The sequence below is a fragment of the Lepidochelys kempii genome, chromosome 2, assembly GCF_965140265.1.
Source record: "Lepidochelys kempii isolate rLepKem1 chromosome 2, rLepKem1.hap2, whole genome shotgun sequence".
In the NCBI taxonomy this organism is placed as follows: domain Eukaryota; kingdom Metazoa; phylum Chordata; order Testudines; family Cheloniidae; genus Lepidochelys; species Lepidochelys kempii.
The window spans coordinates 20,522,254-20,536,188 of NC_133257.1; the positions used below are offsets into that span (position 1 = coordinate 20,522,254).

At 45.6% G+C, this 13,935-nt stretch overlaps 1 protein-coding gene across 3 annotated transcripts; it reads left to right on the top strand.

Moving 5' to 3' along the window:
* The first annotated feature begins 6,043 nt into the window (after positions 1–6,043).
* On the top strand, positions 6,044–13,558 carry LRATD2 (LRAT domain containing 2). Of its 3 annotated transcripts, none has more exons than XM_073330140.1 (2): positions 6,044–6,126; positions 7,032–13,558. In XM_073330140.1, exon 2 carries the CDS (start codon positions 7,037–7,039, stop codon positions 7,907–7,909), a length of 873 nt encoding a protein of 290 aa, XP_073186241.1. In that variant the 5' UTR covers positions 6,044–6,126; positions 7,032–7,036; the 3' UTR covers positions 7,910–13,558. The 3 variants fall into 3 exon arrangements, with proteins under 3 accessions (XP_073186241.1, XP_073186242.1, XP_073186243.1); XM_073330141.1 differs by lacking the exon at positions 6,044–6,126 and adding an exon at positions 6,139–6,228; XM_073330142.1 differs by lacking the exon at positions 6,044–6,126 and adding an exon at positions 6,257–6,352.
* The last annotated feature ends 377 nt before the right edge of the window (positions 13,559–13,935 follow it).

A 13,935-nucleotide genomic window follows, 5' to 3' on the forward strand; every position in this document is an offset into this window, starting at 1 on the left:
TTCCTAAGTGCCCAGACCTCTGTGAAGCCGCTGAGATACAACTTGGATGCTTGAGTCAAAAACTTTGTGGCTTCGGCAATCTCAGCAATTTATTTTGCCCCCACAGGTCGCATTTAGTCACAAATTACAATGTGGAAAGTAGGTAGCAGAGTCTTACACTTCCAGCAGGACTTTCAGAAAAATTGATATCTGCTGATGTGATAGACATGGCAGTTAGAGGCTCCATTCGGACTGTTTTTGACTTCTATGATCTGTATTGCCTTTCCCTTTCAGATCTTCCCTGCAACAGCATGGTGGCTTAGCTGTGCTGGGTGAAGCAAAAAGGGCCAGATTTTTAAAGGTCACCAAAATTCTCAGGTAAGTACCTATGGCTAGACCAACAAAGGGATTTAGGCATCTAACTGCCATGTTAGCCACCTAGGTCCGAAATGTAGCTCTTCAAAACCCTACTCAGCTGCTACCTATCCCTAAAAGCCTATTAAATTTCCACCAATTAAGTCCCCATGGCACCTAAAATTCTGCCAGTGGACATGCACAATGCTGCCTAAGCCCTGACACTGCTGAGCTGGTTGGTGCCTAACTCATGGCGGGCTGCTGAAACCAGGTGTTCCCTTGCCTATCTCACCTGTGGGGCCTGAGCCAGTAGGCATTTCCAGAGGCTGCCTACCCGATCAGATTCTGATGGTGCCCCCCAGTCCTCTCACACCCTATAGCCTACTGGTTTCCACATTCACCGTGGATTGTCAGCACCTTGGGTCAGGAGCGACAGAAGCTTTCTCAAGGGGGGGGAGGGCATGAGCACCTGAACCATGGCCCTGCCCCCCCGCACTGTCCCTTTTCCCCAAGACCCCCGCCCTCGCACTGCCCCTTCCTCCGAGGCCTCGCCCCTGCACTGCTTCTTCCCCCAAAGCCCTACTCCCATGCTGTGCCATTGGTGAGAACTGGGCCAGATCCTCAAAGGTATATAACACGCCTAACATCCAATGGGAGTTCGGAGCCTAAATACCTTTGAGGATCTGGCCTTACTTCTTGGAATCATGGAAGAACAGTGCAGCACCATCTCTCTCTGCTCATGCTTTGACCACTTTAAGAGCCCAATCTAACTCTCACTGAAGTCAAAGGAAGGGCTCCCATTGACTTCAGTAGGCATCGGATTGGACTCCTGTGTCCAAAAGCCTGCTGCCCCTAAGTCTGCGATGGTGGTGGTGTGGAAGCTCATCTGATGCATAGCAGAGGTACAGTCAGGATGTTCATGTGCCCACTGGAGCATAATTAATGTCAGTCCTCATAGAGCTCTACTGGAAAAGAGAAATAAAAGCTGCTAAATAACTACATGCAGTGATAGCCATTGGCCAGAGGGATACCTGCAAAAACCAACAGATTTATGGACCCTCTTGCTGCGCTGGGGCCATGTCTACACTAGGAGCATTTTGCTGGTCTGGATATACCAGTATATGATACCAGCAAAGTGCTTCTAGTGCGGACACAGCTTATACCAGCAAAACTGCACTTTTGCTGGTAAAATTGTCTGCACCCGGGCTTTTGGTGGCAAAGCTATGTCAGTCACACATCACACTTCTTCACACCCAATTCACATAGCTATGATGCAGATGTCTAGTGTAGTCATGGCCTGACATTCTGGCCTTCAAGAAAAGAACTGAAGGGATATGAACGGAAGTGATATGTCTCCTTAAAATGCATCTCCTTAAAATAATCATAATTAATAAATATTAATGTGAGACCAGATCCCCAAATCCAAATAGACCTGAACTTTGGGAGGAACTTTAAATCTGGATCCAAACCAAGACCTACATTTTTAATCTCTAGTTTAAAAGAATTGCAGGAAATATGTGTGCAAGGTTGGACATGGCAAACTGTTCATGCCCACCAGCAAAGCAGTGGACAAGACACAGGGCTGGTAGGCAGAAAAGCTAGGTTTTGTTTCCAGTTGTGGCCCAGATTTGGTGTGTGATCTTGGGCAAGTCAATTAATCTCTCTGGGCCTCAGGATCTCAACCTATAAAATGGAGATAGTGAAACTTACCCTTCTTTGTAAAGTGCTTTGAGATCTATGACAAAGTCCTAAGTATTACAAATAATTAGAGATTCTGGTTTCTGTTTGGTTTTTTTTTAAACAGATTTTCAATGTTTATTTCTGGCTACATTAATGTCTTGTAAATCCATAGATAAACTATTTTTGCCAGAATTGTGTGTGAGAAATCAATTATTTCATTAGGAATGAAATAAGGTAAAAAAATATGGTAAAATGGAAACACATAAAGGGAGAAATAAACTATAAAAATGTAGATAGGGATATGTTGCAATAAAGTAAAAAACAGGAATTAGTACATATAAACCTCGGACTTGTTTTAATGAGAATGTGTATTTAATAGACTCCAGATGTTCAGAAAAGAATATCTTGTTATGTTCAAAGGGGTAAAGCCTCTCATATGTGTACATCATCACAAGGAAATTTATCCAGTGACTGACATATGTCTAAGCAGTCTTTACAGTTCCTTTTGTAGTTTTGATCTTCTCCTGACTCAATAACCCATAGCTTTATACCAAACATGTTCTGAACCCCGTTTCCTTTTCACCCAATTTATCAACTCTTCTCTAATGAGATGTCAGACATGTACTGGAGCCAAGTGTATTCACACTCACACCAAGCTCGCAACACTCTCAGCTTCCTTTGTGGTCTGATGTCTTCACTGGTGCCACTAGTACTCCTTTTCTTTTTGCGAATACAGACTAACATGGCTGCTACTCTGAAAACTAGCTAGGTTAGCTCTCTGAATCAGATTGTAAGTTTCTTGAGGGAGATAGCCCCTTGGCTCAGATCCTCAAAGGTTTTTAGGAGCCTTATTGTCATTGAAATCAATGGAAGTTAGACACCTAAATCTCTTGGAGGATCTGGCACTTGTCTTCTATGTCGCTGAAGCTCCACGCACACCTGGTGTCAATAACACTAATCATGCTCCACTATCAATCCACTTTCTTCCTGTCACCCAGATCTGTAACCCACAGGGGATGCCTTTACTACAATAACAATGCTCTCATATTAATATTTTTTTACAATCTGTCTAGGATTCTCTGCCCTTCTTCTATAAAATATCAGATGCAGCAAAGACTATGGATTCTGGGTGCTCAGAAAGGAAAGAACCTCCCAGCAAAGAGATCAAAGGGAAAAAACAAACCCAAACAACCAGCTGACAAGGTGCTGAAGGCTGAAGAAAAATAACAAGTGTTGGTGTGAGTTGCTGAGCCAGGTAGGAGGAGATGAGTGCAGAGTTGGAGAAAGGTACGAGGTGAGCAGCAATGAGTTTTGTACATCTGCACAAGTACAACCACACATGAACTGAAGCTGATTCAGATGATAAACCCTGATCCAGGTGGTCATATGGCCCTTAAAATGGTACTGCCAATCCCTTGGGACCAAAAATGAATTTGTAGGTAAGTGCTAGTTAAACAAGTTACAACCAGCTGGACGCTGGCTAATAGTTTCATGATCAGACTGGAAGAAAGTGTTTTGTCTCTTTGGATCAGAGCCCTTTTGCTAGGATCCCACTTTTTCATTGCAGTATTTGTATTACCATAGTGCCTAGGGGCCCCACTCATAAACCTGGGCACATTGTGCTAGGGGCTGTACAGACAGAACAAACCCATGGTCCCTTACCCAGAGAGCTTATCCATGGTCATCTCCCTCCTTCCTGGATTTAGCATGTTTCCCCAATACAGACATACACAACTCCAGAAGGTTCTATGAAGAACACAATTCTCATCTCCCATGCAAGCTGCCCTGGAGAAGCAGCTAATCTTACCCAACATCAGTTGTGTATTTGAAATCAGAGATGTAGGCAATTTGAAGGAACTATTCTATTCAGGTTCTTATACAGTACCCATCACTGTAGTACTGCAGGGCCATTTTGGTTCAGATTATAAACCTGAGCTGAATATCTGGGTTTGAAAATGACAAGACAATAAAGCTCTACTCTCAGCTCCCAAATATTTCCTCTAAAAGTTCTGTATGAGGGATTAGATTTACCAGCATTTACCATATTTACCAGCAAGTCTTAAAAAATAAAAACCCCACCTAATAAGAAAGAAGAATCTTGTATTACTTCCTTCAACAGGCAGAATTAAAAGGAATATTCCCACCAGCACTGATTATTTCTGTCTAGAAGGAGAGATCAATAATGCCCTGCACTGAAATAGAGAAAGGGAGGAGTGGTAGATACGCTGGAGGGGAGGGATAGGATACAGAAGGACCTAGACCAATTGGAAGATTGGGCCAAAAAAAATCTGATGAGGTTCAATAAGGATAAGTGCAGGGTCCTGCACTTAGGACGGAAGAACCCAATGCACAGCTACAGACTAGGGACCGAATGGCTAGGCAGCAGTTCTGCGGAAAAGGACCTAGGGGTGACAGTGGACGAGAAGCTGGATATGAGTCAGCAGTGTGCCCTTGTTGCCAAGAAGGCCAATGGCATTTTGGGATGTATAAGTAGGGGCATAGCGAGCAGATCGAGGGACGTGATCGTTCCCCTCTATTCGACATTGGTGAGGCCTCATCTGGAGTACTGTGTCCAGTTTTGGGCCCCACACTTCAAGAAGGATGTGGATAAATTGGAGAGAGTCCAGCGAAGGGCAACAAAAATGATTAGGGGACTGGAACACATGAGTTATGAGGAGAGGCTGAGGGAGCTGGGATTGTTTAGTCTGCAGAAGAGAAGAATGAGGGGGGATTTGATAGCTGCTTTCAACTACCTGAAAGGGGGTTCCAAAGAGGATGGCTCTAGACTGTTCTCAATGGTAGCAGATGACAGAACGAGGAGTAATGGTCTCAAGTTGCAGTGGGGGAGGTTTAGATTGGATATTAGGAAAAACTTTTTCACTAAGAGGGTGGTGAAACACTGGAATGCGTTACCTAGGGAGGTGGTAGAATCTCCTTCCTTAGAGATTTTTAAGGTCAGGCTTGACAAAGCCCTGGCTGGGATGATTTAACTGGGAATTGGTCCTGCTTTGAGCAGGGGGTTGGACTAGATGACCTTCTGGGGTCCCTTCCAACCCTGATATTCTATGATTCTATGATTCTAAGGTGTCCTGTCTTTTGAAAGTAAATATAAGAAGAAGAAATATGTACTGTTAGTGGTGGAATCTAACAAATCAGGTTAGCCCAGGAGAGCAGAGGTTTCTATGTTATTTCTTTTACAACTGTTGTTATTATTTTGGGCTGTGTCAAAACAGAAGCAGAGCATGTGTGGTCTGACACCGAAGGATCTCACACCCCATAGAGACATCCCTGAGAATGCACACAGGAGCCTCGAACCAGGCAGGGCTCCCTTCCAAACAGCAATCTATAGCCCATTGCAACCAGAGGTATTTATCACCATTACAGCTAAGCCCCACTGGTAAAAAAAAGCTGATCAATATTAATCTGAAGAATAACAGATCAGCTAAAGGGGCTGCAGCCAGGAGCTTTTTCTCATTAAGGAGCCAGGGATCCTGCCAGCCGCGCTGGGAACCAGGAGGATCGGGAAGGAGGGGAAATCAATGTCCGGCTGCTGCGAGTTTGGTTGTCCCAGGCAAACTCCAGATCCCAGTGAGTTTCCCCCACGCGGGCAGGTTGTGCGGTGGCGCCCCGCCCTTAAAGCCACAGCTTGTTCCAACCCCCCCAGCGGCCCAGGCGAGTCCCGGCCACCGGATCCGGCCCCCGCACGGCGGTCAGCCGGCTGCCGGTCACGATGCGGCGGCCGGGGGGAGCCCAGACCCCAGGGGCCGGGCACAGCGAGGTGTGCGCGGGAGCGGGAGGGCAAAGGGAAAAGGCGAGCGGTCTCTTTAAATGCTGGGGGCTGAGCTCTCGCCGGGGAGCCCACAGCCGGATCTAGAATCCCTCCCACCTCGCATCGCTCCGGCTCCAGCGCTTGTTGCTCAGCCCGGCTGGAGGGAAGCGCAGCCTGCGGCCGGACTGCGCGCTGGGGGGCGGCGGCCAGGTGAGAGTGGGGCGGGGGGAAGGAGACATGAGCCGGCGCCACGCCTCGCCCAGCGCTAGGAGCGAGGCGGCTGCTGTCCCAGCCAGCTGGCCCTAGCCCCGCGCCCTGGGAGCAGCCGAGCCCTTCTCCGCACGGTAAGTTTCCGGGCGCCCAGGTGGAAGAGGAGGAGGAGCCGGCGGGAGCGGGGGAGCAGGGGAGGGCGGGCGCACCTGGCCGGGCTGCGGCTGGTGGAGGAGGTGAGTGGTGGCAGCTCCCCAACCCCAACGCGGGGCTCTGGGGCGGGATCTGAGCCGGGTTGGGGCTGCAAAGCCAAGCATCGCCCCCGCTTCTGGCGGCGCTGCTCCCGGCAGCCTCCAACAGGTGGGATTGCACCTCCCCGCTCCGCTCTCCCCGCACCTTTCCCCGCCCCGGCCCGGCCAACAGGTGGAAGTGCGAGTCGCACCCTCCCTTGCTAGTGCCGCTCCCGCGAACAGGTGCCCCCCTCGCCCGTCCCCTCCCGTGCGTGCCCCTGGCAGCCCCGCTCCCCGCCGCAGCAGCCGGGGGCTGCCCGCCACGTCCGGCTCGCGCCTCCTTTGCCCCTAACCCGGTCCCGGGGGCTGCGCCGCGCGCGCGCCGCGCTCTCCCCTGCCTTTGTCTCTGCCGAGGGACGGCACGAATCCGATCGGCCGGTGGCCCCGATCCCCTTCGCCTCGCGCCCCCTCTACGCTTAGCAAGCGGAACTGCAGCGTGTTCCCGGGGGGCCGCCGGGCTCGGCCGCCTTGGCATTGCAACCGGCGCACGAAGCAAAGGGACCCAGTGCCTCCTCGCTCCCCGTTTGCTCCCAGATTTCCCCCATTTGCTCCCAGAGCGGTGGCCAGGGAGCCGCAGGCGTTACCCGAGCTGCGGAAAGAGTTCTTACTAGTTCTGCCACTGCCCTGAGAAGACCACCGCCAGGGCAGTAAAGTCTGGGGGAGGAGGTACAGGCCTGTCTCCTTCATCCTTACCCACTCGGCTATTGCTGTGCCTGTTGCTGATGGCTGCATATTGCTTATGGTTGCAGTGGGCATGGGGAACCAGGTGGAGAAACTGACCCACTTAAACTACAAGGAAGTTCCTACCGCCGACCCGACGGGCATGGACAGAGACGAGGGTCCCAGGATCGGGGTGTCCTACATCTTTTCCAGTGACGATGACGAGCTGGAGCAGCAGGACTCCGTGGCTCAGGATATGGGAGGCGAGCACCCTGTACCGCAACTCTATGACCCCCAGGTGCAGGAGGTGGAGTGTTCGGTTTATTATCGGGATGAGTGTATCTACCAGAAGAGCTTTGCTGGGGATGATACCACACCAGATGAGAGGGATGGAGGTGGGGGGCAGCTGAGCACTTACACCCCGGAAAACCTGCTGAACAGATGTAAACCAGGCGACCTGGTGGAATTTGTGTGCCAGGCCCAGTACCCACACTGGGCAGTGTATGTTGGGGATTTTCAGGTAGTGCACCTGCAGCGGCTGGAGGTGGTGAACAGCTTCCTGACTGATGCCAGCCAGGGCAGGAGAGGTCGTATTGCCAACTATTTGTACCGTTACAAGCCCCTGAGCCCGGCTATGGTGGTGCGGAATGCCCTGGAGCAGGTGGGCTGCAAGGATCGGGAGCTGAGCTGGAGGAACTCTGAGTGCTTTGCTGCCTGGTGCCGCTATGGCAAACGGGAATTTAAAATTGGCGGGGAGCTCCGCATAGGCAAGCAGCCCTACCGGTTGCGAATCCGGCTGGGGGACAAACGCAGCCATACGCTGGAATTCCAGAGCCTGGAGGATCTGATCATGGAGAAGAGGAGGAATGACCAGATCGGTAGGGCTGCTGTGATCCAGGAGCTCTCCAGCCATCTGCAAGCTGCAGAGGAGGAGGAGGATCCCGGTGCCCAGACTGCTGCTGAGTAGCACCATCATGCGGCTTAGGCTGGGTGATGGGGATTAAAACTGAAGGCTGCGAAATTGAGCTGTTATAAGCCCTTTGGGCTGCTTCAGTGCAGCTTCGTTCCAATCACATGTGAAAGGAAGGGGGAAAGCTGATTAAGTGTCTGTGCTTTAGTACTTAACTCCTTCGGTGCTTGGTAAATCTCTGACTTATTTGTAGAGGATAAAATTGGGGGAGATTCCACCACCCCCATTTATGACCTTCATCCCCAAACCATCAGTCCCTTGGCTGCCAGTAGGTATGGATCTTACATGGTGCTGAGTGCTTTCAGTTTCTATTGAGTTCAGTGGGAGATGAGGGCATTCAGCATCATTAAGAAGGAGCCAGCACCTTGTAGGATAGGGCCCTTTAGCTCTCAAGTGGATGATTGACTGTCCTAGCTGGGAATTTCATTTCCCTCCCCGCACCCCCTCCCCCACCACCTTCCCTTGTCTCCTCTCCACCTAGTTATCTTGTGGTTCCTGTTAGTATTACAGCAAGACCTTTGTGACTTCACACCCAACCCCCAGTCCTCAAAGGATTTAAGGGATAAACCACAGTTAACTTTGTGAAACAGGGTTTGACATGCACAGTATCATGTTAATTAAAGTAACTTGCAGACTGGGGGAATCCCTGTCTGCCTGTTTGTGTGTGGCTTCCTTTTATGTACAGTGGGCTAAATTGCCCTGATGGGGGTGGGAAATGACCTGAAGTGGAGGTCAGCTGTGATCAGGTTGCTATCTATGCAGTGTAATGCACTGAAATCTTTTGGGGGCTCTCACTATCACCAAGCTTAACTGCATCAGCATTCATTAGGGGGCTTGATCCTGCTCCCACTGAAGTCAGTTGCAAAGTCCCCGTTGACTTTTGTGGTGCAGGATTGGGCTGTAAAAGGAGCTGCTTCACGTGCTTTAGTGCATTTGGGTGAGCTAGGGATAAGTTAACCCTGGCAGAGGTGGTCTAGCATTTTGGCTAAGCCCCAGCAGAGGTGGAAGCCTCTAGCCAGTATCAGTGCTGCGTCAGTCTTGTTTTAAGGCTATACTACAAATACCACTTGGATTTGTTTGCTTAATCATGGGGAATAAAGCATGTCTTGAATCCCACTGCCTGGAATATACAGGCTAGTGATTAACTGGTAAAATTCCTAGAAGTAAGGGTCAGGAGAAATTGCACAGTGTCTCTGCACCATGATATACAGTGCTGTAACAGGAAGTGATTGTGTGTGCGGGGGGGGAGAAGACCAGTATAGAGGGGAAGGAAATACATTCCCTGACTCGGAAGTTATTGAAAATTCAAAGCTGGGGAAATTCTCTGTGTTCTCCCGCTACAAATCAATCCCTAATGAAGAGTAAGTTCAAGGTGATGCTTTGTTTTTGTTGTGTTTTTCCTGGTACATTGCTGAGCGATGTCACTAGAGAAGGAAAGAGGGAGTAGTCGTTGTTGTGTGATCTATCTCATGAAGGTTGCTTGAGTAGTTCCATCAACTAATGCATTTGGAGGAGGGCAAGGTGCTACATGTATCTAATATTACCTATCAAAGTAGCAACTCTTTTTGAACTGGATCACTTTTTCCCTAGTCTTCAGTGCACCGTAATACCAGATCATCATGGATTCTTAATCTGTTCAGTATATATTTTCCTATGGTCTGTTAATATAAACTTCCCTGCCCCTTAAAACACAATAGCTGTGAAGCTAACCTGAGGATGAGCTAGAGTTAATTTAAATAGTGGAAATCAATATTTTAAAGTAAACATGCAGTGTAATTAAGCAGTGTATTAAAATGACTCTGTTTTCCCTGCAGTTGTTTACTTCACTGCTTGCAGCCTAATTCTACTCTACAATCTGTGTTTTTTAAGATTAGGGTGAGAAACCAATCAATCATAAATAAGCAGATACTAACCTTGGAGTAATTAAGACTACATGAAGCAGCTTTCACCTGTAAGAAAGGAACATAAGCGCCTAATAGACTCCCATTGTTGTGAATCTTAAGTGGACAATGCAGAGAAGGGTTTCTTTTGTTTGTTCCCCCCCCCATTAGACAAATCTTGTTCATTATTGAGGGGAGGATCAATTTACGGGGTTACACACTTAAAACGTATTGTACCTTTTCCCTTAATACTTTCTATGCTTTAATTTTAGGATGTGGAATTCTTGGCTCTCCTACGGAGAATTTGTTAAACATAAAGCTCCTTTTGATTGTTGTAACTCAGGCTTTTGTACTGATGAAATCTTTCCTCAATATACAGTTGAGTCATACTCCAGTTACTGTGATCGTTAAACATGCAATGTTGCTCAGAAAGCATGAAAACTATCCATAGCTGAACTGTGATAAGGTTAACGTGTGGCTATTTCTCTGTTCAGCCACCATTAACTGGTTAAGATTGTAACTGATGTATTCCTAAACTGTATATCAGCTATTCTGAATAGGATAAAACAGACTTAAGATCACGTAGACCATGAATAAATGTTTAGCTATTGTTCCTAGTCCTGAAATTTTGTATAGAACAAAGTTTATTCACTATGTAATATATGTATGTAAAATAATATTTTCTTACAAATATTTTTGAAAGTTAAATAATTCCACTATGAGACTCTTACATTTTGAAAGTAAGTTATGTACATTATTCTGATGGCCTCTGAATGGATTTATTTTTGTCATTAGTGATCTAAAGTTTCTAGGTCCTACAGGATGGAAACTGCTGTAGATATCAAACATGTTGTACTAAATTGTGTGTTGGTTGTGAAAATGTTTTCCTTTTATGTTTGAAACCTCAGAACGAACGCTCAAACCTCTCTTCCTTCTTCTCAGACATTTAGTCTGTTCTTATTTATAAAAACAAGACAAAAGCTGAGAACTGAGAGCAAAGCCTGTTAAGATCTACATGAAACTATTTTCTTGTCTCATGTAGTTATTAATGTACACCTCTACCTAGCACACAGTTTGGTACAAATCTGCATACAGGCAGAGATATTGTGACTCAAGCTTGAGACGTAGTGATACAGCTGAGTGGGAAAGTTCACCTAATAGTCAAACATAACAGAGTATTCCTTAACCGCTACTTTTCACCTTCTTTCTTGAGTTCAGTAATGCTTATGCTGTGAAATATAGAACATCCCATGTGTTCTGTTTCCACCTAAAATAAATATTTGCTTGGCATTAAAACATGCAGTTAGAGAATGGGTGTTACTGGAATACATAAATGTGACCTGCAAAGGATTTTTAAGGGAGGGGATTTATACCCTCTCCTGCTGCGTCATAATATGTGAAGAATGACTGAAAGTTTTGTGTTAAAGCTTTTGCTGCTTCTGCTTTCCCTTACTAAGATCAGCAAGGTCAAGTCTGCTTTTCCTGGGTAGTATTAGAGGATTGCTTTGGAAAGGGGCTGAGTCACATATGTATTATGATCAGTCACACCTTTGAAGGGATGTCTGTTGAATCTTTAACTTAGACATCTTTTCTCCCAACTGTTGAATAGGCAATGTTATTAAATAGATGCTAACTGGCCTGCTTAAACCTGGTTTGCTTGTGCTAAGAGTTCACAGCAGGCAAAGTAACATAGTTACTCAGCTTTCAGTCTCCTGTGACTTTTTTCCATTTGCCACAGAGTCTTCCAGGGTAAACTAGACTGGAATTTCTAGTGTTTATATTTAAAACAAAAAACAGGAAAACACTTTTGTTCAAGCCTTTCAGGCCTTTGTTATACAGCAAAGAGAAGGGAACAAAATGAATCCCACTTCTATAGGTCCCATTTAAAATATATAAAATATTTAAAATCCCAGGCCTGATCCTTCTACTGAGCTGCATTAAGATCCTGATTTAGCAAGGGCCTTAAGCATGCACCTAACTTTTAGCTCATGAGTAGGCTCCCTTAAAATCAATCAATGCTTAAATTCCTTGCTGAATCTCAGGGCCTGCTGTCCTACACTTTGACCCACAGTGGGAGGAGAAGACCTGATGCTGATGATCTGTTTAGGGATGGGAGGGAAAGCAAGGGGAAAAAGTCCCATTGAGGAGTGCTGGGGAATCAGGATCATCCTGCACAGAATGGACAAAATTCTGCCCTCAGTTGCACCGTGAAATCAGTGGATGGCACGGGTTCAGCAGAGGGCAGCAGTCTGCCCAGCAACTTACAATTGTAAATTAGAGTGTTAACATTGTAGAATATCTTCCAAACTCTTCTGTCTGGTCATGTTAGACTCTTCTCTTTGCCTTTTGAACACTGAAGTTAACAACTTCTTTTTTTAAAAGCCTTCTGATCCTGCAAACACTTAACCATGTATGTGAATTTACTCACATCAGTAGTCCTATTGCCACTGAGGGAACTACTCTTGAGAGGATCGTTACATGTATACTTAGAGTAGACTAAGTCTTGGCCGGACTAGGCCCCAGAAGTGTAAATATGACTCCAGTTAGGAAATGCAGATGAGCCATCGATTTCCCCAGGCTGTCAATGGTTTTTTATGCAAATAAGTCTTTTTTTTTTTTCCTTTGGAAAATGCCTTCTAATAAAACCTCTGACTATTGTTTGATTAAATTACCTTCCGGGGGAGGGAATAAACACACTTAGAACTATTTCAGGTTACCCATTCCCGATTCTCTTTGAGGGCAAAGTATTGATTACAGCAACTCTTCAGAAGTTCAGTCAGGCAGAGTGATGGTCTGCTTGGTTTAAAAAAAAAAAAAAAAACTAGCAATTTCAGAGACTCTATTTTCTTACCTGGAAAAAAAACATATTTTCTTCAGAGTGGAAGAATCCAGACAGGGGATCTGAACTCCCAGCTATACACAACAATTTTGTATAAATGAAATGCAATGTATCTTTTTTTTTTTTTTATAGTATTCAGATTGAATTTCAATGTTTTCTTTCAGTACTAAAATAGGTAACTGAATGGAATAAATTTCTCCTAGTAAGATGCAAACTTTAAATGTGAAAGTTCTTTAGTCTTTATGAAAGACTTGTCCCTGGTGCACGTGAGCTTTATTTGTCAGGTGCTTTGCCACCTGCTCTTTTTGACAATTAGCTGCACCAACTGTAATTATTACAGCCATGTGGGAACAAATATTTTTGAAAGCAGAATTTTAATTTTATATGAAAGATCAGCTATGAAAAATTAAGTAAAGGTAGGGAATTGCATAGTTTCGAAAGGCAGTTTCTTATTCTTAAAGGAATCTACTGTATCACTTACATACTTTTGAATCGACCAGTCTTATGAACTGAAGTGCAGTGAAAAAATCTGATGAGGTCACATCACTGCTGAATAGTTTTATGCTATTAAAGACCTTGTGAATTTAAAAAAAAAATCAGGGTAACTTCAAACATCAGTGGTTTAGACAATTCTTTTCCATTAATGTTGAATTAGAAGTTCTCTCTGTACGTACCTGAAGTTTTTATTTAATATTGCAGCACTCCATGAAATCATCACAATAACAAGTGTAATCGCAAAGTGATTTTTTTTCCTCCATGAGCCTTTTTCTGTAAGCAGTCTCTTGTCAGTAAATGTTGAATTGTTAGTGCTAATATCACTTCTTTTCCTAAGAAAGAAGTACAGACTCCTGATTGTACCATTTCCTTCAAAATGAAGGGCATTGCATAGAAACTAAAATGAAATAAATTTATATCTTTCAAAATCTCTTCCTTATTTGAACTATAATTTTTTTTCTTCTTGTTGTTTGGGAAATTGTAGTGATCTCTCTCAAAGTGGATGTAGCAGGTACAAAACACTTGACAAACCAGCTGCCTTTAGATTTCAGATGGAAATCAAACCACGCTTGGTCACACTCTAGGTCTGAGGGAGAGAAGAGCATTCTCTACATAGGGCCGGATCCTTCAATTGGTCTAATTGTCTGTGACTCCATTGAATCTGAGGATCTGGCCCATAATTTAATTCTAAAGGTGGCAATGACATCAGCAGGCGATCATACATTATTTCTTGACACCCATGGGTGTCCTGGCTGCCAATAGCTGTGAGAAATAGGAGCATGTTGGCACTTCCTGAGAGTTCACATGAA